This window comes from Macaca thibetana, chromosome 12 (assembly GCF_024542745.1).
Source record: "Macaca thibetana thibetana isolate TM-01 chromosome 12, ASM2454274v1, whole genome shotgun sequence".
Taxonomy (NCBI): Eukaryota; Metazoa; Chordata; class Mammalia; order Primates; family Cercopithecidae; genus Macaca; species Macaca thibetana.
The window spans coordinates 32756936-32779403 of NC_065589.1; the positions used below are offsets into that span (position 1 = coordinate 32756936).

Genomic DNA, 22468 nt, shown 5'->3' on the forward strand with positions numbered 1-22468 from the left:
CTCCTGCCCTCCTCTCTGTGGCCTCTCATTCTTTTCCAAGGCTAGTCATGGAAACTGGAGACCCTTTTCCTCAAAGCAGGTCATTGAAACCAGAACCCTTTTTCCTGAAGCCAGTCATAAAACTTAAAGGTATTACACTAATTTTACCCCATCTTTCTGTGTAAAAACTAGCCCTACAGAAACTGTCTGACCCATCTTGTTTGACTGTAGGTCGTAAGAACGCCCCCTTTCCAGAAACGGTCTTGCCCCATTCCCAGAAGGAAGGAATGCTAACCAGAAAGGCCAAGAAGAATCTAAAAACACAGGCCATGCTGGGTTTCCTCACTTGGTCTAATGAGATCATACCCTTTTTGTCCAATCATATTTATACATGGCTATCCATACTTTGTTAAACAAAAATGGAGAGCTTCCCCTGTATTTTTGGGTCTTCATCCTGAAGGCTCCTGTGTCAGGTACAACTATGATCAAATACATTTTCATGCTTTTTGATTATTATCTGTCTTTTATCAGTTGATTTTCAGCAAACCTTCAGAGACTCAAGGGGAAAATTTCCCTTGGCCCCTACAAGATTTTTCTTGTTCTTCGTATTTTAAAAAAGTATTGTTTTACCGAGCAACTGTTTTGTTTTTAACTTATTTATATTATGATTTTGTAATTAATCTTTTTTTCACTCATTGCTTTGATAACTAAGAAAGCCAAATTTATGGTTCATGAATAAAATCTAATATGATCTTATATTGATTTCCTGTGCTAATCTTATCATAAAGATAATTAACTCCTTGAAAATCTTTCACATTATCCTGACTCTATAATTTGTATATACTCTCCCTTCACATATTTGCTGAGTTGCCTCAAATCCTTTACATAATAATACATAAATGCCTATGAGATTATAGTACTTGCAACTTTGTATTATAGTTATTTTCTTATGTGCCTCTTGCATTGAGCCATGATAATCTTGAAGACCAGGACCTTAGTGTACATCCCCAGTGTTTAACACAGTATTTGGACCATTCTCATTAGCATTAGTATCTATTGTGTCCAGATCAGTGCCAGGCTCGGAGCTAAATCATTTCTAGTTCATTTAACCTTTAATAGGTATTGGCCTCTAGAGGGAGCTCCAGGCCTCTCTGACTCTTGCTGTCCCCTCCCTCGAAATGCCCTACGGAAGATCGTCAGGTTATGGGACAGTCACTATCTCATAGTCTCTCTCTCTCTCTCTCTCTCTCTCTCTCTCTCCCCCCCCCCCCCCCCCCCCACACACACACACACACACACACATCTATCTTTTAGGAATATTTTTCCCTTTCTCTCACAAAATGGCCATTGGTCATAGTGATTTTCTGACTCTGGGAATGTGATGTTTCTCTGTTCACAGAATCGCTTAGGTCAGCTAGAGCAGACCAGTGGAAAAGGAAGTGGAGGGGCTGAATAGATCCCTAGGTTGCTATGACAGCAGGACCTTGACACTCCAAATGTCCCTCCCCTTTCTCTGAAGGCTCCCTTCTAGGAGCTGAACTTTTCAGTGTGAAATAAGCTCGTCCTCATTACTGCACAGCAGGGAGTGTGAACTCCAGTGAGGCCCTGGGGTTCTCCAGGGCAGTGCTGGGTGTGAGTGTGCAATTCAAAGAATGTGAAATTACACTGGAAGAAAAAGAACCTGCGTTCATTGTACATTTCTGTCTTCTCATTTTCCTTCATTGAGTACTTCCTAAATTAAAAAAAGGCAATAACCAGGAAACTGTGAGTTTTGCCAAATTGCAACATTATTTGGAAGTGGCTGGACCTAACTCTACCTTAACCTTTATAGATACATTAAATTTTCCAAGTGAATCTTCTGATATCCATGACATTTTTCTTTGAAGGGATTTTCATCACCCTTAACAAATGATTATAAATCTGAATAGAAGGTCTTCTGGAATCACGTTCCTTTTGAAACACAAATACAGCCTTTGGCATGAATTTCAAGTGAAATAGCAACCCTGTAGGAAGATGAAATATGAGTGCACAGGGAGGTAATTCTGGGGCCTTTCCCTAGCACACTAAGAGCAAAACATGTAAATGACAACTGGCCTCATCTAGTTCAGAATTCTTACCAGGACACATTTTTTTTTAACGGTTGGAAGGCTGTTTATATAAAGGGGATATATATAAACAAGTTGGCTGAGTTAAAACTGCTTACTTTCCTGCAGGGTTCATTACAGGCTTTTTAGGGACCCTGGAAGCAGAGAGCAGTTGTGCGTTCCTCATGTAAAATAACAGAGAAGAAACATTCAATTCCTGTGAAAAATTAGAATCTGGGCAGTAAATAGTAGTGAGAAGGCGGCTACTTTTCTAAGAATTCAGGTGATAAAATTTCCCTTTCTTTCTTTTTTACTGAGAAGCGAACATATAAACTATGCTTTTCTGTCTTAAGAACACTTTCCCCTTGTCCACCCTAAGATCCTGTTTGATGGACTTAATGCACACTTGACCAGAGGGTTCTGTATGATGTGTACCTAAGTCACAGGAAACAAATCTTTCTATCTTAAGTGTTTTTCCTGGAGAACGCCCACTCTCAACCCAACACACACATTCAGACATGTGGGCCAAGCTGTGTTCACACTTGGGGCAGGGAAAGCGAGGCCAGTACCTCATGTGAGACTTCACATCCAGCAATTCCAGGGCAGTGACCCGAGGCTCCCCAGCCAGATTTTGCAAGATCTTCAGCCGCGGTCCACAGTGCTTATAGAACTCTGTGCAAATATTCAGTAAGGACTCCCGGGGTCTTCTGAACTCTTCCCGAGCAATTCGTTCATCCAGTTCCTCTCTGGGAAGGCCTTGCCCTTCCTCCAGTAAATGAAGGTTTTCCCTGGGAAATTGTAAAAGATTAACTAGGGGTCTCAAAATGTATTCATGTGGCAGTTGTGAGAAGAGGGTATCACACCGAAGAAAAATATAAGAATCCTAATGAGTTAACGAATCAGTAGGATGAGGCCAAGGAGAACCTCATCCGAAGGATAAAGAAAACTTCTCAGCCTAGAAGAGATTGTCATCCCAAATTGTAGTAAAGCTACTTTTTGGGGTTTACCCGGAAATAGTATGTTATTCGTCAAACGAAATCTAACAGAGCCATAAACCAGTTTAAAAGGCAATCATCTCAAGATGTCAGAATTGGTATGAAATTAGAGCAAGTTTTTCTGTACCTGATAAAGTGCAGTTTGGCTCCTTGTTCCTGGTACCTGGGAGTTAGAGAAACAGTCTACATAACTATTAGAGCAAGAACAGGGTCCTTTGGTTGGGGCTTCTTATAGACTTCTTCATATGACAAGTCCTTGAAGCTATATATTTTGATAAGCTCACAAATATACATATATTACTCCTAAAGTATAAAAGCTTTATCTTTCATTTGGCTACCACATATACTGCAATTACAGCTGCTACAAAAGCTGTTTTATTGTTGTGTGATTTGGGTAAAGACAACTATTATAAAAATATATACAAACTCATGGAATATAGCCAGATGAGATTAATTTTTGGACATTTTGAAATTTAAGTTATAGTTTTAATACCATGTGCTCTGTCTTAAGTGATGGGAAGGAGAATCATGGCTGACTTCCTTTCAGTTCTGGAGATTTACTGCTTTGTGATTCATGGATATTAAGACTTTAGAAGCCCTCTTTCTTCTTTAGAAGCCCTCATTTAACCCAATGAGCCTAGAGAAGTCCCTAAATATCACTTAAACTACAGTATATCATTTTCCCTTAATATAGGAAATTGAGGCATGAGTTAACCATCACACCAGGCAATTTATAGCTGGATTTGGAATTTATTTTTGTTTTATTTTTAATATGAATATATATGATGAGCAGGGAATTAACTTTACATGAATAATGATACACACTTAAAAATAGGCTTCAGAGAGAGTGAAAATTTATTGAATTTCTCCTTATGATTTCCATGCCAACTACTTCATACTGGGAAAAGAGAACTTTTTCTTAAGCTGATTTTCGGTTTGCCCTATCTTAAATCTCCCTTGTAGAAGGAAACTAATTAGGCTTTTTGTGTATTTCAGAATCTTTAAAGCTAACACAGATGGAATGAAATGGGTAAAATATTAACTAGTATAGCCAGTAGCTGAGTTACACCAAAACAAAAGAAGGAGATTAAGTTAACAACCATGAAAAGCATCATCTGAGGGCATATGTCAAAGTTTGGATGAAATGTCTGCAGAAAATCTGTCCAGATGAAGGTAAGTTGACTCTTAGTGCCCTGGGAATGAGAAACCACCTCCTGATTATTATTGTTTATTTGCCTTTTGTTGAAGGCAAATGAAACAACACCGGACTAGTTCAAAGACCACCCAGGAGGCAGAGAACATCTAGCAGGCTCAAGCAAACAAAACAACACAAATGCCTATTTATGAAGTTGGTTTAGATTTCTCTGGCAATTTCAAAAGAAGCCTTGGTATTTTCTTGTAACTCTAAACTCTCACCTTCTTTTCTTTTCCTTGGAGGTTTTCACACTCAATATTGACTATTTTCAGGATTCCTTTCATTCGCAACAGCTGACATTCGGGTTGTATGAAATTGAGAGACCATAGAAGAATAAGGGCCAGTGAATTACCTGGTGTTCACCCCAGACGACATGGTGTGATTGGCTGTGGTGGTTCCCTTATGACCTTGGTCACACCTGCTCATCTGTGGGGCTGTCATGGGCCTGTAACAATGACAGTAATCACCACAGCAAAACAACAACAACAACAGAAGTGGAAACATTTATTAAATCCTCAAGTTACTGAAGCACACATAAGTTTTAAGTTAGTTTTAGAGTCTTCAAAAGACAGGCTGTCTAGCTTTGGGCTTTTCTGTTTGTTCTGAGAGGCACTTTAAAGGAACATTGATTCCCAGGGGTTTATAAGCTCATCATGATTTAATTTCTTCCACTTCTTGGCTCTGAGTAATAAACTCATCAAAATGACTCTTCCAACAAGACATTTATGAAATATCTACAGACTTCTAAGTCTGTACCAGTGGAGAGTTAAGAGCTCATTCTTCAGTTTTACTGGGTAGTTCACCATTCTAGATGATAAGTAAAAGGCAAGGATGTATGTACCACTTTGGCCACCTACACTACAACTACATTATCTACATTAACTACACCTACATTATCAACTACTCTATTTTTTCTGAGAAACTATCAAAGAATAAAAGAATTCTCCTAGTCACATCACACCTAACGCTACCCAGGAAAGTGAGTAAATTCGTATCTATTGTAAGTCAGTAATTTAGATGGTTAGTAATAGATTTGAATTGTCTCATTTTATATCTGCCGGATTTACTTTACATAATAGGTAAAATTTGCCTCTGTATTGGCATCTAGGACGAAAAAGGCATAATGCAGTTTTTTAAAGCAACTGCTTTTATGAAATCATCAAGGCTTGCTTCTTTGTTGCTTACTTTCTGTCTGCTGGGGATGGCTAGAAAGTAAGCTTTTAACAATCACACCAGATCTCCTTGTCCTGTGCCTGTTATGATAGACACAATTTAGAGATGGCTCCCAATATCTTTGCCCCTTGGTGTTACTCTAGTGATTATGTTACGTTATGTGGCCCAAAGGGGGAGTGTCTGCATAGGCCTAATCTAATCATAGCAACCCTTCAAAAGCAGAGTCTTCTCTGGCTGGGGGCAGAGAGATTTGAAGCATAAGGATTCAAGGTGCTATTGCTGGCTGGAAGGTAGAGGGGAGCATGTGAGAAGAAATGCAGGTGCCTTCTCAATGCAGAGTGGGGCCTGGCTGACAGCCAGCCAGGAAATGGGACCTCAGACCTAAAGCTGCATGGAACTAGATTCTGCCAAAAAATGGAATGAGCTTGGAAGTGCATTCTTCCCCAGTGCCTTCAGATAAAAGTTCGGACTAGCTGACAACTTGACTTCCACCTTGAGAAACCCTGAGCAGAGAATCCAGCTGAGCCTGCCTGGATTCCTGGCCTACACAACTGTAAGACAATAAGTGGGTTTTGCTTAAAGGCTGTAAGTTTGTATAACATGTTATACAACAGTTAAAACTAATGTACTTGTGATATATTTATGTAATACTACCTATACAATTGTTAAATTTCTTTTGTCTTGAGATTAAAAAAACTAGGAACGTGGAGAAATTAGGGGATTCTTACCTTCTTTTTGTAAACACAGTGAAGCCAATTTTGGTTTGAGTAACTACTACCAACGAATGAGGCTAGTCTTCTCTGCCAAAAGAATATTAAATGCACTGGAATATTTAAAGCCACAGAATTTTAAATGCTAGAGCTCCATCCATAACTCTTTGTGACATTTTGAGTAAGTCAGTTTTGGATAAGTTAATTGACTTATCCTTATAAAAAGGTATAGAAATGAGGAAAGCTTTAACATTATGTAATATGAGGAGAAATAGGCTGACCATGGTGGCTCACACCTGTAATCCCAGCACTCTGGGAGGCCGAGGTGGGTGGATCACTTGAGGCCAGGAGTTCAAGACCAGGCTGGCCAATATGGGGAAACCCCGTCTCTACTAAAACTACAAAAATTATCCAGGTGTGGTGGCACATGCCTATAATCCCAGCTTTTTGCAGGGCTGAGGCATGAGAATTGCTTAAACCTGGGAGGCAGAGGTTGCAGTGAGCCAAGATCATGCCAGTGACCTCCAGCCTGGGTGACAGAGTGAGTCTCTCTCTTTCTCTCTCTCTCTCTGTCTCTCTCTCTCTATATATATATCTATATATAGATATATAGATATAGATAACTATATATCTGTATCTGTACATATATAGATATAGATATATAATAGAAATACAGTGGCAATTGGGAACTACTGACTGCTTTTCTTTCCTCTAGTTGTAGGAAAAAGCTAGTTACATAACCAGATGGGTACAGAAGGAAGAGTGTAAGTCTTTCCTTCCTCTTTAGGATATTCTTCTGGGACTTTCATGAAACCATCAGCAATAGCACAGAAAACTATCTCTCCTTGGAGGAGGCAATTTGTCATGGCTTTCTGAGCCAACTCTTCCAATTTCCTTAGATTAGGTGCATATGAACATTTCAGGATGATAGTCTACAGAAGGCTTTTGGGCAATATTCTGCTTGTCTAGTTTGGCAATGTAGCTCATGATTAGAAACTAAACATCTATTGATGTTAATGAATTACAACCCACTTTCTGTCTTTCCTGCTGATGCATGCTGAAAAAGTCCTTCTTGGACTAAAGGGCTTCCCCCTTACCAACACAGCAAGATGGGGCTGGGGGAGTTGGTGCCTTTTGGTGGAGGCATAGACAATTTCACACTAAGGATCTGGAACTTTAGATTGGACACACAGCATGGCAGAATGGAATGGAGGAGCAAAGGTAAAAGGTTTCCCCATCCCTATCCTGGGGAAGAATATTTCCTGGCAGCTAATTTAGATGGGAACGGAGCAGGAAAGCCCATCGTATGCGTAGTGTCCTGCATCCACCTTCCCCACTCAGATTTTATTTTATTTTGATCTCATCCAGGGCTCCCTGCCTGCCCCTTTCCTGCCATATGGCAGTTTAGTGACTCTGCTTCTGCACCCAAGCATCTTGCGACAGGACTAACTGCTTGAACTTTGTTTAGGGCTGAACTCTGGTGCCAATTTACCTTCCCATTCCCAAATTTCTCATCTCCCAGCATTGTTTAGTCCTGTCCCACAGAGAATCTATTAATTCTAATAGTAGGACAACATTCTGCTGTTTATACTGGTTATGTAGTTTCTGAAATTATAGTTAAAAAACACAACACTTCACAAACAGTAAAATAATAAAAGAATACTTAGTTGGAATTGTAGGCATTCCATGTCTCATAAAATAATATAATAACCAATAAAAATGTAGATTACCTCTTTAAATTCACTAAATTGGCCCTCTTACACAAGACGTGTTTACCACTGGGTCATAACTGCTGGAGAAGCTCAGCAAGCTATATGCAAATGTGTGTTTAGCAATGATAGTAAGAATATTATTACTATTACTACTACTACTACTAATCAGAGTGCTTAACATTATTTATTCAAATAACTCAGGAACTGTTCACAGTTATAAGGCATAAAGGGCTGAGTTTAGGAGATATCTGTAAATAAAGATTGAGTTTTAGATTTTTACCCATCACATTTTTTTTTTCCCAGTGGATACATATGATGTAAGGCTGCAGCTATTTCTGCCAATGGGATTACCTGGTGAGGACCTCTACACTGTATAAAAGGGCCTGTAGGGACGTCGCAAGAGCAGCAGTGGCCGCAATCTCCTCTCGGGCAGCAGGTACTGTCTCCACCTGTGATGTCTGCCTCTTTAGCTTTTGTAGGTAACATGGAACTAAGGCTTCCAAGACCATCAGCATCTGAAGACTTTAAGCGACAGAAAGAAAACCGAGTCACCTTTTACATTCTACTTTTGTTGGTTGTGTCACATTTAGGAGCACAGAACAATGAAAAGCATCTAGAGATAAAATGAATTCTAAGCCCCCTTGCCTCTCCAAATCAAAAGTAGTTAAAGCTGCTGGAAATGTTGACCAACAATTATTAATTCACTAACCACCTGCTAAAAGGCGATGAATCTTGCCTTAAAGAAACATGTGATCTAGTCGGGGGAATTAGCCATATATACAAATAAATGGTTGAAAGAATAACAGAATAATAGGTGGAGCTATATAGTCCATCTAGAGAAACAGGCTTCAGAACAAAACTTCAATTCAGGAGTTTGCTGAGAGTGATTTTCCAGCTGCAACAATTTTGAGACAACATAAAACCCTTTCATGGGAGGCTGGCTTCCTAAGCTTAAGGAATTAAATAGCAAACAATGTTGGAAACAGCCATTATGATGAGGTCTGACAATGCCTGCTTAATAACGTGAGTGAACACCACTCACTGGATAGGGCCCACACTCAATTTAGTATTGGGGTGTCAGAAACACCTTGAAGGGGAAATGGAGATTAAGTAGTTATTATGCAAAGTGGGTTTTCCCCTCTAAAGTTGTAAAGTGTATAACACCATCAATATAGATTTTTTTTTTGAGACAAAGTCTCACTCTGTCAGTCGCCCAGACTGCAGTGCAGTGGCATGATTTCGGCTCACTGCAACCTCTGCCTGGGTTCAAGTGATTCTCCTGCCTCAGCCTCCCCAGTAGCTGGGATTATAGGCGTGCACTACGGTGCCCGGATAATTTTTGTATTTTTGGTAGAGATAGGGTTTCACCATGTTGGCCACGCTGGTCTCAAACTACTGGCCTCAAGCAATCTTCCTGCCTTGGCCTCCCAAAGATCTGGGATTACAGGCATGAACCACCACACCCAGCCATCTTTTCTTTAGAGATTCCCCAATTATGTTAAAGTTTACAAATTGTGGGTTCTAGAAAACAGCAGGGATCGGTTGATATCCCAGAGAATCTGAAATCAAGTTTCTTTGATCCATTCTTTTCCCTACAGATACCAATGAGTTTTTGCTATGCTCTTTAAAATACTAAATACTGGTTTCTGGTAATATAATTTTGCCTATAATGTGTGCTCTACAAGCAGGAAATGGCAATTATCAGAATTTGGTGGGTATGGAGAAAGAGCTATGATACTTTTTTGAGTTCTCCTATTTTTTGGCAACTTAAAAAAGGAGGCAAGAAGTCGGTTCTGCTTTCTGTAATAATAAAAAGTACCTTGCTGCAAACTAATTGTCTTACTAGAAAGGGTGGACAAAATTTTTAAAACATATTGAAGGTATTAGGTAGAAGCTAAGGCTAGCAGATACCTTTTGTAGGTACCAGACTTCTGGGGGAAAGAAAGCTTCTTCGGTTCATCCAGACATTGTGCAGCACTCTTTTTTTCTAGGCATCTGCTAGTTTGTAAATTGCTTAGGGCCAAAAGGCTAAGGAAAAATCCAGGCAGAAATGTCAGCTAAGAGTTATGAAGCTAAGCAGAATTTTCAGTAGCCTCATTATGGCGAAGAAAGATATATTGGAGTTCAGGGACTTCCAAAGAGGAGTTAGACCCATGGAAGGCTGTATCCTAGGAGTGTGAAATAGATAGAACAGCCCTTACAAAGACTGAAACCCAACTTTAAATCAAATGAATCACAGACTGAATTAAAATGATCTGCCCTACCACAGTTACTAGTCAGAGAGTAAAATGAATCATTTTTGGAGGAAGATAACATCGGGTAGATCCTCAAAGCATTTCCAACTTTTTTTAATGCAATACTCAGTAGTCAAAATTACCCAGTCCTGCTAAAACCAAAGGATCAAAATCCAAAGAAAAGAACAGACAATATAAACAGAGCCACAAGTGATCTACATATTAAAGTTATCAGAGACAGATTTTTATAAAATAATGATTAAAATGTTAAATAAGAGAAATAACAAAATGGATAATTTCATCAAAACTCTGAAATCTATTAAAAAAGTGGAAATTCTAAGAACTGAAGACTGAAATATTTGAAATTAAAAACCTGAAAGATAAGTGTTAATGGTAGATTAGATACAGGAAGAGATGAATGTGAACTGTAATAAAGAACAATGGAAAACATCAAGACAGAAGAACAGAGGGTAGAAATGATAGAAAATACAGGAAAGAACATAAGAGACATATATAGAGCATGGGGTTAAGGAGGAAAAAATATATATATATACATAAATGGAGAGGGGAGAGAAAATGGGATAAAGGTGATATTTGAAGAGTTATTTGTCAAATTTTCTAAAATTGTTGAAAGTTATCAAGCTTTATATTCAAGAAACACTATGAACCCCAAGAAGTATGAATACAAAGAAAAATCACAACTAGGCACACCACAGTCAAACTGCTTAAAACCCAAGGCAAAGAGAAAATGTTAAAAGTAGCCAGAGAAAAAGACACATTAGGGCGGGGCAGTGTGGCTCACGCCTGTAATCCCAAGACTTTGGGAGGCTGAGGTGGGCAGATCACGAGGTCAGGAGTTTGGGATCAGTCTGGCCAATATGGTGAAACTTCGTCTCTACTGAAAATATAAAAATGTAGCTGGGTGTGGTGGTGCATGACTGCAGTCCCAGCTACTTGGGAGGCTGAGGCACGAGAATCACTTGAATCCAGGAGGTGGAGGTTGTGGTGAGCTGAGATCGCGCCACTGCACTCCAGCCTGGGTGACAGAGCGAGATTCCATCTCAAAAGAGGAAAAAAGAAAAGAAAAGAAGAAAAGGACACATTAAATTCAAATGTGCAATAAAATCTAATGCTGATTTTTCAACAGATATAAGTCAGTAGAAAATGGAATATCTTCTTTTTTATTTTATTAATTAATTTTTTTTTGAGACAAGGTCTTGCTCTGTTGACCAGGTTGGAATGCGGTGGTGCAATCTCAGTTCACTGCAGCCTTATCCTGGGCTCAAGCAATCCTCCCACCTTAGCCTCTTCAGTAGCTGGGACCACAGACATGCACCACCATACCCCACTCATTTTTGTATTTTTTGTAGAGATGGGGTTTTGCCACGTTGCCCAGGTTGGTCTCAAATTCCCGAACTCATGCACTCTGCCTGCTTTGGCCTCCCAATGTGCTGGGATTACAGGCATGAGCCACCGTGCCTGGCCTGAATATTTTCTTTAAATTTAAAAAAAAAAAAAAAACTGCCTGCCGGCCCCGGTGGCTCATGCCTGTAATCCCAGCACTTTGGGAGGCCGAGATAGGTGGATCACCTGAGGTCAGGAGTTCGAGACCAACCTGACCAACATGGAGAAACTGTGTCTCTACTAAAAATACAAAATTAGCTAAGTGTGGTGGCACATGCCTGTAATCCCAGCTACTCAGGAGGCTGAGGCAGGAGAATTGCTTGAATCCGGGAGGTGGAGGTTGTAGTGAGCCAAGATTACACCATTGCACTCTAGCCTGGGCAACAAGAACAAAAACTCCGTCAAAAAAAAAAAAAAAAAGTCAAAGGTAGAAAATAATAAAGATAAAAAAGGAAAGAAAAGGCAGACAATAAAACTACAATAGCAAAAATCAACAAAGCCCCAAATACTGATTATTTGTAAAGGGAAAGCTATTGATAAACTCCTGGAAAGAATAATAATAAGGGAGGGAGCAAAAATTCCCAGTATTAGAAATAAAAAAGTGAACACAATAAAAACCCCATAGTTGTTAAAAATTTAAAAAAAGAGAATATCAGGAACAAATTTATGCCAATAAATTCAGGTACTTAAATTAAATAGAAAAATTCCTAGAAAAATGTGACTTACCAAAGCCACCACCAGGATAAACAATCTTAATTTTAAAATGTTCCCACAAGAAACGACATTACTTACAGTTTTGTGTATAAATTCTACTCAATATTTTGGAAAGACAAAATGCTCATCTGAGGCAGGCACAGTTGCTCTGCCTATAATCCCAGCACTTTGGGAGGCTGAGGTGGGAGGAGCACCAGCCTGGGCAACACAGTGAAACTAACTTTCTCTCTCAAAAAATCAAAAAAATTAGCAGGGTGTGAAGGCACCCACCTGTAATGCCTGCTACTTAGAAGGCTGAGGTGAGAGGATTGCTCAAGCCTGGGAGATCAAGGCTGCAGTGGGCCATGATCCTGATACTGAACTCCAACCTTGGCAACAGAATGAGACTCTGTTTCAAAAATTAAAAAAACCTAATCCACACTAAATTTCTACAGAGAATAGGAGTTTTAAAAAAAAAGGAGTGGGGGGCTGGGCACGGTGGCTCACGCCTGTAATCCCAGCACTTTGGGAGGCCGAGACGGGCGGACCACCTGAGGTCAGGAGTTTGAGACCAGTCTGGTCAACATGGTGAAACCCCCTGTCTACTAAAAATACAAAAATTAGCTAGGTGTGGTGGCGGGCGCTTGTAATCCCAGCTACTTGGGAGGCTGAGGCAGGAGAATTGCTTGAACCCAGGAGGGAGATGTTGCAGTGAGCCAAGATTGTGCCATTGCACTCCAGCCTGGGAAACAAGAGTGAGACTCTGTCTCAAAAATAATAGAAAATAAAAAGGGGGGGGGGGGGTTGGGGGAGACACTTTCCAATTTATTTTATGAGTCCAGCTTAATCTTCATATCCTTGATACTATAGCCTATAGTATAGTCAGGCTATAGTATTATTACAAGGACTTTATAATAATGGAGGGTTACAAATAAACCTGCTAAAATGTTTACCAGTGGGTAGTTAATAAAGTAGTAGCTAAGCAAGACATCCTTTTTGTTTAAGCACTTGTAACTTTTTTAAGTATCCAGAATTGGTTTATCTTGAATGACACAGAACTACCTAGAATATCTCTTCTACTCCTAACTTCCCTGTGATCCTAGCAATAAAATTCATTAGATAATACCTTTATAAAAAATAAAAATTACAGATATAGCTCTCATTAACATAGTTGTAAAAATGCTAAAAAAATTGCAAACCAAATCTGGCAATACTGAAAAATGATAATTATAATATACAACCCCAATACAGTTTATTTTTAAGGAGGCAGGAAAGTTTTAATTTTGAAAATAAATCAGTGTAACCTATAACACTTAGAAAATAAAGAATACAAATCATATAATCATCTCTATAAATAGGAACATTTAGTAATATTCATTGTCCATCAATAAGAAAACTCAACTAAACTAAGAATACAAGGCAGATTCCTTAATAATTAATTTATTAATGAGTAATAAAATTACTTCCTTAATCTTTACTGGTATATTACAACAAAATCCTTTAGCAAATATTATTCTTAGTGATGAAATACTGGAAATTCCCTCCATACCCTGAGATCAGAAATGAGACAAAGATCCCACCATCATCACCATTATCACTTCTTTTTTTTCTTTGAGACAGAGTCTTGCTCAGTCCCCAGGCTGGAGTGCAGTGGCGCGATCTTGGCTTACTGCAAGCTCCGCCTCCCGGGTTCTCGCCATTCTCCTGCCTCAGCCTCCCAAGTAGCTGGGACTACCGGCGCCCGCCACTACGCCCGGCTAGTTTTTTGTATTTTTTTTAGTAGAGACGGGGTTTCACAGTGTTAGCCAGGATGGTCTCAATCTCCTGACCTCGTGATCCACCCGTCTCGGCCTCCCAAAGTGTTGAGATTACAGGCGTGAGCCACCGCGCCTGGCCTCTTTTTTTTTTTTTTTGAGACGGAGTCTCGCTCTGTCACCCAGGCTGGAGTGCAGTGGCGCGATCTCGGTTCACTACAAGCTCCGCCTTCCGGGTTCATGCCATTCTCCTGCCTCAGCCTCCCAAGTAGCTGGGACTATAGGCACCCGCCACCACGCCTGGCTAATTTTTTGTATTATTTAGTAAAGACGGGGTTTCACCGTGTTAGCCAGGATGGTCTTTATCTCCTGACTTCGTGATCCGCCCACCTTGGCTTCCCAAAGTGCTGGGATTACAGGCATGAGCCACCGCGCCCAGCCTCCATCATCACTTCTATTCCATTTTGTATTAAGGTTCTAGTCAGTGCATTAAGGACAGAGAAAGGAATAACGTGTATAAATAAGAATTTGAAAGGATAAAATACAACTCTCATGATTTGCAGATAACATAATTAATTAAATAGAAAACACTAAGAGATCACACATATAAAATAAAAAATACTGCTAACTTCATTTGAAAATGGGCAGAAGACTTCAGTAGGCACTTTGCACAAGGAGATGTCCACATTTCAATAAACATTTATCTGAAAAGCTTCCAAACCTTTTAATTTGCAAGAGGAAAAGGGAAATTAAAATGATAATGAATGTCACTACAACCCAAATAAAAAGACGGAAGATAACAAGTGTTGATGAGGCCATAAAGTACTAGAACATTTACATACTGTTGGTGGGAATGAAAATTGAAACCACTTTTTGGTAGTATCTACTAAAGCAAGAAATACTCATATTCCATGACTTAGCCTAGCATTTCCATCCATAGAAATGCATACATATTTGTGTACAAAAACATTCACTGTAGCATTATTTATAATACCTTCAAACCAGATCCAACACAAATGCCTGATAACAAGAGAAGAAATAAATTGTAGCATAGTCATACAGTGAACTATTGTAAGTGAATGAAAAAGAATCAACTACTGTTACACACATTTATATGCATTTATATGAACGACTCTCATGAAATAATACTGAATCACAGAAGTCAGCCATTAAAGAGTAGCTACTATACTATTTCAGTTAAATAAATTTCAGAAATAGGCAAAACTGATTTATCATATTAGAAATCAGGATAGTAGTGCCTCTATCTGATTTTTCTATCCAAGTGGTAGGTAGATGTGATAACATTATGAACACTTATGGAACTGTAAAATTGTGATTTTTAAATGTTTTATGTGAATGTTTCACTTAAATAAAATACTTTTTTTAAAAAAATTAAGTGCAACAGAGACTTGCTATTACAAATGTTGAAGTCCTGTAAGTATGTTACTTATTCCCATGAGAGACATCCCAGGGAACCACTGCTTAAGAAAACCTGACCTTACTGACATATCAAGATGTCATCTGGTTTAAACTGACAGAATGGAAAATTAGGGAGGATTTTAAAAAATTCTAATTTAACTTAACAATATTAGACTGGCCTTTAACTCACAATGACAAGCGAATTTGATTGTGAACTCTCATACCTTTTGATTTCAATGTGTTTCAATTTTAACGTGAAAGATAATTTTATGACTCAATGGAAATTTGGTAAAATTTGAAATGGAGAATTTTTTAGTCAAACTTAGGTGTTCCCTATGTTGTGGGAATTTTAATATTGGAGAATCTATATGCATTTTATTTTTGCAGTGTCTCAATTGCAGTATCTCTGACATATCCAGTTAACAATGTAGCTGGACACACTTGGAATGGAAAATAGAGCAGAGAGAAGATGTTTACAATCGTCTGTAGAATGGATTTGGAGTTAACTTAATGCAGGATTCGATCCATTCTGGAACTTTTTCTAGATCTGTGGTATTATAGGAAGAGCAGGCAAGTGGGAGTACGACCATCCTGCAGCTTTGCTCTCCTGAGGGCCACAGCCACATCTGTGCCTGACCACAGGCATACTGTTTTTCTCCCCATTGCTCAAGAAGACAAAAATTCGAGAATGTTGGGGAAAACATTTCTTACTCATTCTTCATGTTTTCTTCCAGTAAAAAAGAGTTCAATTAATATAAATCCTGGCTCTTCTTGACCCTTATTCATTCTCTTATGGGGGAGAGAAACAGGCTTAAGGTGCAGGGAAAATGTATAAAGATATATTCAGGCCGGGCGCGGTGGCTCAAGCCTGTAATCCCAGCACTTTGGGAGGCCAAGACGGGCGGATCACGAGGTCAGGAGATCGAGACCATCCTGGCTAACACGGTGAAACCCCGTCTCTACTAAAAAATACAAAAAAACTAGCCGGGCGAGGTGGCGGGCGCCTGTAGTCCCAGCTACTCGGGAGGCTGAGGCAGGAGAATGGCGTGAACCCAGGAGGCGGAGCTTGCAGTGAGCCGAGATCGGGCCACTGCACTCCAGTATGGGCAAGAGTGCCAGACTCTGCCTCAAAAAAAAAAAAAAAAAAAAAAAAAAAAAAAAACTTAAAAAAAAAAAATAAATAAAAGATATATTCGGCATAATCAGCCTGGCTCCTTCCTTCTTCCTGGAAGAGCTTGTCAACAGAGTACAGCTTTTAATAGATCAGATTTAAATCTCAGACCAGAGCCAACATCTTTGAATTGGGATGACTCACTCTTCATGGGAGTCTTCTGAATTCTCTGCACTTGGCAAAATGAAGGCAAGATTGATATTCTTGCCCCTTGTGTTACAGAAATTCTTATTGCCCCTTGAAAGGAGTTTTCTTAAATAAATATCTGTTATGACATTTCGTTTGCTACTAATTTATATTACTTGTGAGGAAAAATATTTTCTAACAAGACTAAATACCTTAGCATCTGCACAAGATCCAAATTAAGGGATTTCAAATGAATGAAGATATACTATTGTTTTCCAGAACCTATGCTATGTTTCCTAAACTTAGTTTGTTTCTTCTTTTCTTTTTTCTCTCTTTTTTCTTTTTCTGACAGTCTTACTCTGTTGCCCAGGCTAGAGTGCAGAGGTACAATCACAGCTCACTGCAACCTTGACCTCCTTGGATTAAGTTATCCTTCTGCCTCAGCCTCCCAAAAAGTTGGGACTACAGGCGTGCACCACCACACCTAGCTAATTTTTAATTTTTTAAATTTTTTGTAGAGACAGAGTCTCACTATGTTGCCCAGGCTAGCCTTGAACTCCTGGGCTAAAGGAATCTTCTTGCCTCAGCCTTCCAAAGTGCTGGGATTATAGGTGTGAGCCACCACACCTGGCCTAAATTTACGTTTTGAAAGTTTACTTGTCAGAATGTTACAGACTGATATTACTCAGCATAACCTTTGTATTCATTCAATTTTATTTTCTTTGCTGTATTTACTTATGACAAGGCACAGAATAAAGGGCTGCAGATACCTTCTGAATGATTCGGGAGCATATGCCACCACAGTGACACAGAGCTTAATGGCTTCACTGATAGAAAATGTCAGATCTTCATTTCCATAGCAGAAATCTGAAGGAACAAAAAGTAAAGGCACACCATCAGAGTGGATTCAGCAGGAGATAAAGAAGCACCTATTACTCCTAATGTTATAATTCCAGTACATACTATAGCTTTTTCTTGTTAAATTTTATTCCTACATCGTGAAAACTACTAATTTCTTCATCTAAAGGGAATGAAATTCTGTTTTCTAGTTTTGAACAATCAGATGTAAAATAAAAGTACTTTTCTGATGTGTTTTAAAAAATCTCAGATAATAGAAGACACTGAAGGGCATTTAAATTGTCTGAGGTTGAGGCTTTATCCTTGAGTTGTCTCTGGTTCTACACATTCCATGATAATAAAAGACCATTTTGGAGGGTTATTCACTTAAGAGTTACCCAAGATAACCCAACTTTCTGAAAACTGCAGTGCTAGAGCAATGGTCTACTGAGCATCATTTTAATACAGTTTTCATGGCAGGTAATTCCCTACTCTTTAGGATTCATAAGAAATTTAAGAAAAAAAAAGTACTCATTCAATTTCGACTACTGTTTAATTTATTTTTGCTACTTTGATTTAGCTATATATACACACACATTTAAGTATATGTATATGTGTGTATTTTATATATATATACACACACACACACACACACACACATATTTAACAATTGCAATGAGAGAAAGAATGTCAAAGCAAGTTTTGCTGTTACCTAATGACTTAAGAGGCTTCTCAGCTTTGACCAGTTCTAAGATGTCTAATATGTCGGTGGTCTCTCCCTCTAGGGACTGCAGCAAGTCAAACAGGCACTGAGCTGACACACCTTTGCTGGGCCCATTATTGGCAGCATCCTGATAAAGAAAAACAATTTTAGTTTATTGACTCCCACCACCGTACAACTATAGCTTGACAGGAATTCAAATTTTATAAACGCTATTACCAGTAACAACTACAACATCTACCTGGAATTCAGTTTACATAATTCTGCATCCAGCAATGCTGTGATTTTGGAGTGGTACACCTGACTTTTAAGGGATCTATTAAATTCTAATCTAGAACAAAAGAGGTATTTGTAAAAGCTCATAAAAATACAGCAATATATGAACTTCCAAAAAGTTCATATCGATGATTCCTTTAATCGAAGATGGTAGAACTAAGGAAATTTCTACAATTGATTGGTTGAATACTACAAATATGTTTGAGGAACATATACTTATTTTAACTAACAACCCTGGGAATTTCACAGGTCTTCTTTGATAATGTATCTCCACATGGAGATACTTACAATTTCAAATCTATTTAAGATGGCTTCAAATAATTCATTGAAACAACAAATCCTTATGAAGTTCTTGTGTGTCAGGCACCACGCTACGCACTGAAGTTATTGAAAACCAAAACCAAAATGCAAATAAAACAACAATACAACAATAACTAAAACCAAACAAACAAGCAAAGACAAAAACATACAAAGGTCTTGCTTTCATGAAGATTAAATTCTGTTGGTTGAGTGTGGTAGAAATTCATGTTAATAAAACAAATACATATAACGTGATATGGTGGTAAAAACTCTGAAGAAAAAGAAAAACAAAGCAAGGTAGGTGGTAGAGAGTGACAAAAAGGAATGAAAATTGGCAAACTTTCCTTTTACCATTTTCTATTTTCCATCTCTTTTATGAATTGAATATTTAAAAAACTGTAGAGTTGGTCTATTTATGTGTTAGGAGCTGAGATGAAAGCTGAAGAGGAATGTTGAAGAGAAATGATATGCTTGTTGAAAGAAAACTTATTTATGGTATGCATGTCTCATTGGTTAAAGAAAGAGAGCTGAGAGACTGAATATACAAGCTGTCAATGACTAGATCATACATAAAAATAGAACTTTGACCCACAACCTGCAGCAACCTTCTCAGGAAACCAACCCATTGTCTACAATAACCAGCCCAGGAAGCCAGCCTAAGTCAGGCTTATAGGAAGCCAGGCTACTAGCTCCAGTGGTGATCAAACAATAACCTCTGTAACAATTGACCCAAAGTAACCAGGACTTGCATAATAACTGAGAGCTTTCCTAATTTTTGTCCCTGCTTCCAACTTAGGACCAACCAGAGAAAGCCCAATATACACCCCTAACACATCATTTATAAGATGCCCCACTTCTAGTTAGTTCACCTGCAGCTTCCCCAGGACAATAGCTCCAATCAGGACATACCTGAAGCCTCCACTTTTTTTCAGTATACAGCTTTCCCACTCCTCTGCCTGCCTTTGTATCTCTGCCAAAACACAAGTGATGGTAGCCAACTCCTTTGGCATAGTAAGCTCTAATAAATAACCTTGTTTTTCTAACTTTGTTGGTCTTCATTTTTTTTTCCCACAGAGCTTACTCACAGGAAATTCCAGGAGAGGGGCCACACTAGCAAACAGCTGGAGCACAAAGGGTTTCCGGTGTAGAATATAGAACTGGTGACAGGCAAATTCGATGGCTTGACGCAGCTGGGGATTGCTTTCATAGTCAGAGTACACCTATGGAGAAATGCCAGATATTTGAAAAATGCCTTAATAAAGTATCAAAGTTGTATTCGCTTTTAAAACTCATGGTCATAGGAAGCTTGGAGGGAAATAGCTAACTTCGTAAACTGGTAGAGAGGAATGTAAAATGGTATAAACTTTCTCTAGATAAATTTAGTAATACACCTCAAAATGCTAAAAATCTAAACATACTTCTTTTCCAGGAAGTTTGTGACTAGGAATTTATCTCAAGGAAAGGACTAGACACTTGTATAAGCATGTATATATAAGAATGCCTGCTGCAAGACTGGTTATAACAATGGAAAACTTGAAACAAATTATTCATAAATATTACTTGCTTAAGTGAATTACGGTATATACAAACCATAGCATACTGTGTAGTAATTTAAAAAATGCTGTAAGGCTAAATGTAGCTATATAAAATGCCTACGATATTCTTAGTGCTATATGAAAAAACTAGGTTACAAACTTGAAAATATATAATTCTGTGTGTGTGTGTGTGTGTGTGTGTGTGTATGTGTGTAGGAAAGAGTGCTAGGATTTGGAAGTATAAACAACGATTACCTGGGAGAAAGGATTTTAAGTGGTCCTTACTTTTGCTTTAAACTTTCTTCATCTTTTCAATTTTGTAATGAACATTCTTGCTTTTGGTAATCAGTAAAAAAATACTTACTAAAAAATAGAGAAAATTGCAACTATCTAAAAATGGGGAAGAGAGTCGTGCAATAGCAACTTTCTTGCCCCCATAGGTTTAGCAAACTTCACTTTGTATAAGTATGTGTTGTGTTCATAATTTTTATCAAAACTTCCTCAAAAATAGAGAACTAGGATGAGCCCCTGCGCCCTGCCTGATTTTATTTAGTACTCCTAAGTGTAGCCAGCTATACATTAGACACGAGTAAATAAAAATTGTTCGCTAAATTACCTTCTCAAATCCCATTACATCATATTTACTGGGAATGAAAATCTCTATTCAGTTAGAAGTCAGGGAATCTCTTGGGAGAAACATCAGCTAAACACTTGCCATACATGTGACTCAAGAACAGAAGTCCTCAAACTTTCTAAGGCAGTGGTCCTCAACCTTTTTGGCACCAGGGACTGGTTTCATGGAAGACAATGTTTTCATGGACCAGGGTGAGTGCGGGGGATGGTTTCAGAATGAAACTGTTCCACCTCAGATCATCAGGCATTAGATTTAGGAGCATGCAACCTAGATCCCTCACATGCACAGTTCACAATAGGGTTCTGGCTCCTATGAAAATCTAGGGGTGGGGGTTCCTTACAGGCCACAGACCAGTACTGGTCCATGGCACAGAGGTAGAGGCTTCCTGTTCTAGGACATCAAAACTACTTGAAGGTCTTGTCAAAAACACAAATTACTGGGCCCTGATCTCTGAGTTTCTGATTCAGTAGACCTGAGATGGGCTCCAAGAATGTGCATTTCTCTTTCTTTAAATTTTTTTTCTTTTTAGAGATGGGGTCTTGTTATGCTCCCCAAGCTAGTCTTGAGCTCCTCACTTCAAGAGATTCTCCCACCTTGGCCTCCCAAAGCACTGGCATTACAGGTGTGAGCCACCACACCTGGCTAGAATGTACATTTCCAACAAGTTTCCAGTTGATGCTGATGCTGCTGGCCCAGGGAGTACAACTTAAGAATCACTGTCCTAGACTAAATGGGAAATATCCCAAGTCTGGGGCTCTCAGAGTAGAAAGGAATATTGTGAACTCTTGCAAATTTATGGGGGGATTTCATTTGTTGCCTTCTGTTGTCACAAAAGAAGATAATAACTCCATCATTAAAAAGTTTCAGTATAGATCTAGGTGAGCAGCTAGATATAAGCAGTACTCATGTTAATTTTCTGGTTAGGAGAGGAGGTTCTGGGCACCTGCAGCATGGTGGGGAGAATCCACTGGTAGCCGCTGAGAGAGAAGAGGTGGTTGAAGTGCACCGCGGTATTGATGACGGTGGCAGCGTACTGCCTGAGCAGGGCACTGTCTTCTGGGTGGAGGATCAGAGCCCCGTTAAAAACATTGAGGAAAAGCATGATTTCGTCTCCCCATGGAAACTCGCTCGGCATGCCCAGGAACATTTCCTCCAGGAGCTGGATCCACAAGCTTTTCTGAAGAGTGTCGAGGCCAAACAGTTCCTTTCCAGCTGTGAGAACATGAAACAGCAGAGACAGAATTAGCCCCACACCAATCCTGTCAGCCTGGGAGGTGATCAAACCCAAGGCGCTGCTGTTCTCCGTTTGTTCCACCTCCAGGATGTGAAGATCTACTGCTGAAATGTTTTCCAGCACAATATTACTGGCCTTAATACAGCACTTCCTGTTTCTCCGTGGACTTTCATCATCACCTCTTAACTAACTGTGGGTAAGGCAGAGCAGGCATTGGCAGCGTTTTACTGCTAAATAAGCTGTCAGTTGGAGAAAAATAAATTATTTCAGCTAGAAAATGGC

General features: G+C 39.1%; 1 protein-coding gene across 16 annotated transcripts in view; it reads right to left on the reverse strand.

Moving 5' to 3' along the window:
* UNC80 (unc-80 homolog, NALCN channel complex subunit) overlaps nt 1-22468 on the reverse strand; it is a 230144-nt gene that overhangs the window by 36564 nt on the left and 171112 nt on the right. For all 16 annotated transcript variants that reach the window (XR_007718221.1, XM_050751390.1, XM_050751388.1 and 13 more), the window contains 8 exons: nt 21896-22164; nt 19869-20003; nt 18199-18337; nt 17420-17516; nt 8200-8370; nt 4606-4698; nt 3186-3221; nt 2633-2851 (listed from right to left, as the gene is read on the reverse strand). Coding sequence is in view for 15 of the 16 variants with exons in the window: in XM_050751390.1 (XP_050607347.1) it covers nt 2633-2851; nt 3186-3221; nt 4606-4698; nt 8200-8370; nt 17420-17516; nt 18199-18337; nt 19869-20003; nt 21896-22164 (1159 nt within the window). In the remaining variant the exon portion in view is untranslated. The remainder of the gene's footprint in view (nt 1-2632; nt 2852-3185; nt 3222-4605; nt 4699-8199; nt 8371-17419; nt 17517-18198; nt 18338-19868; nt 20004-21895; nt 22165-22468) is intronic.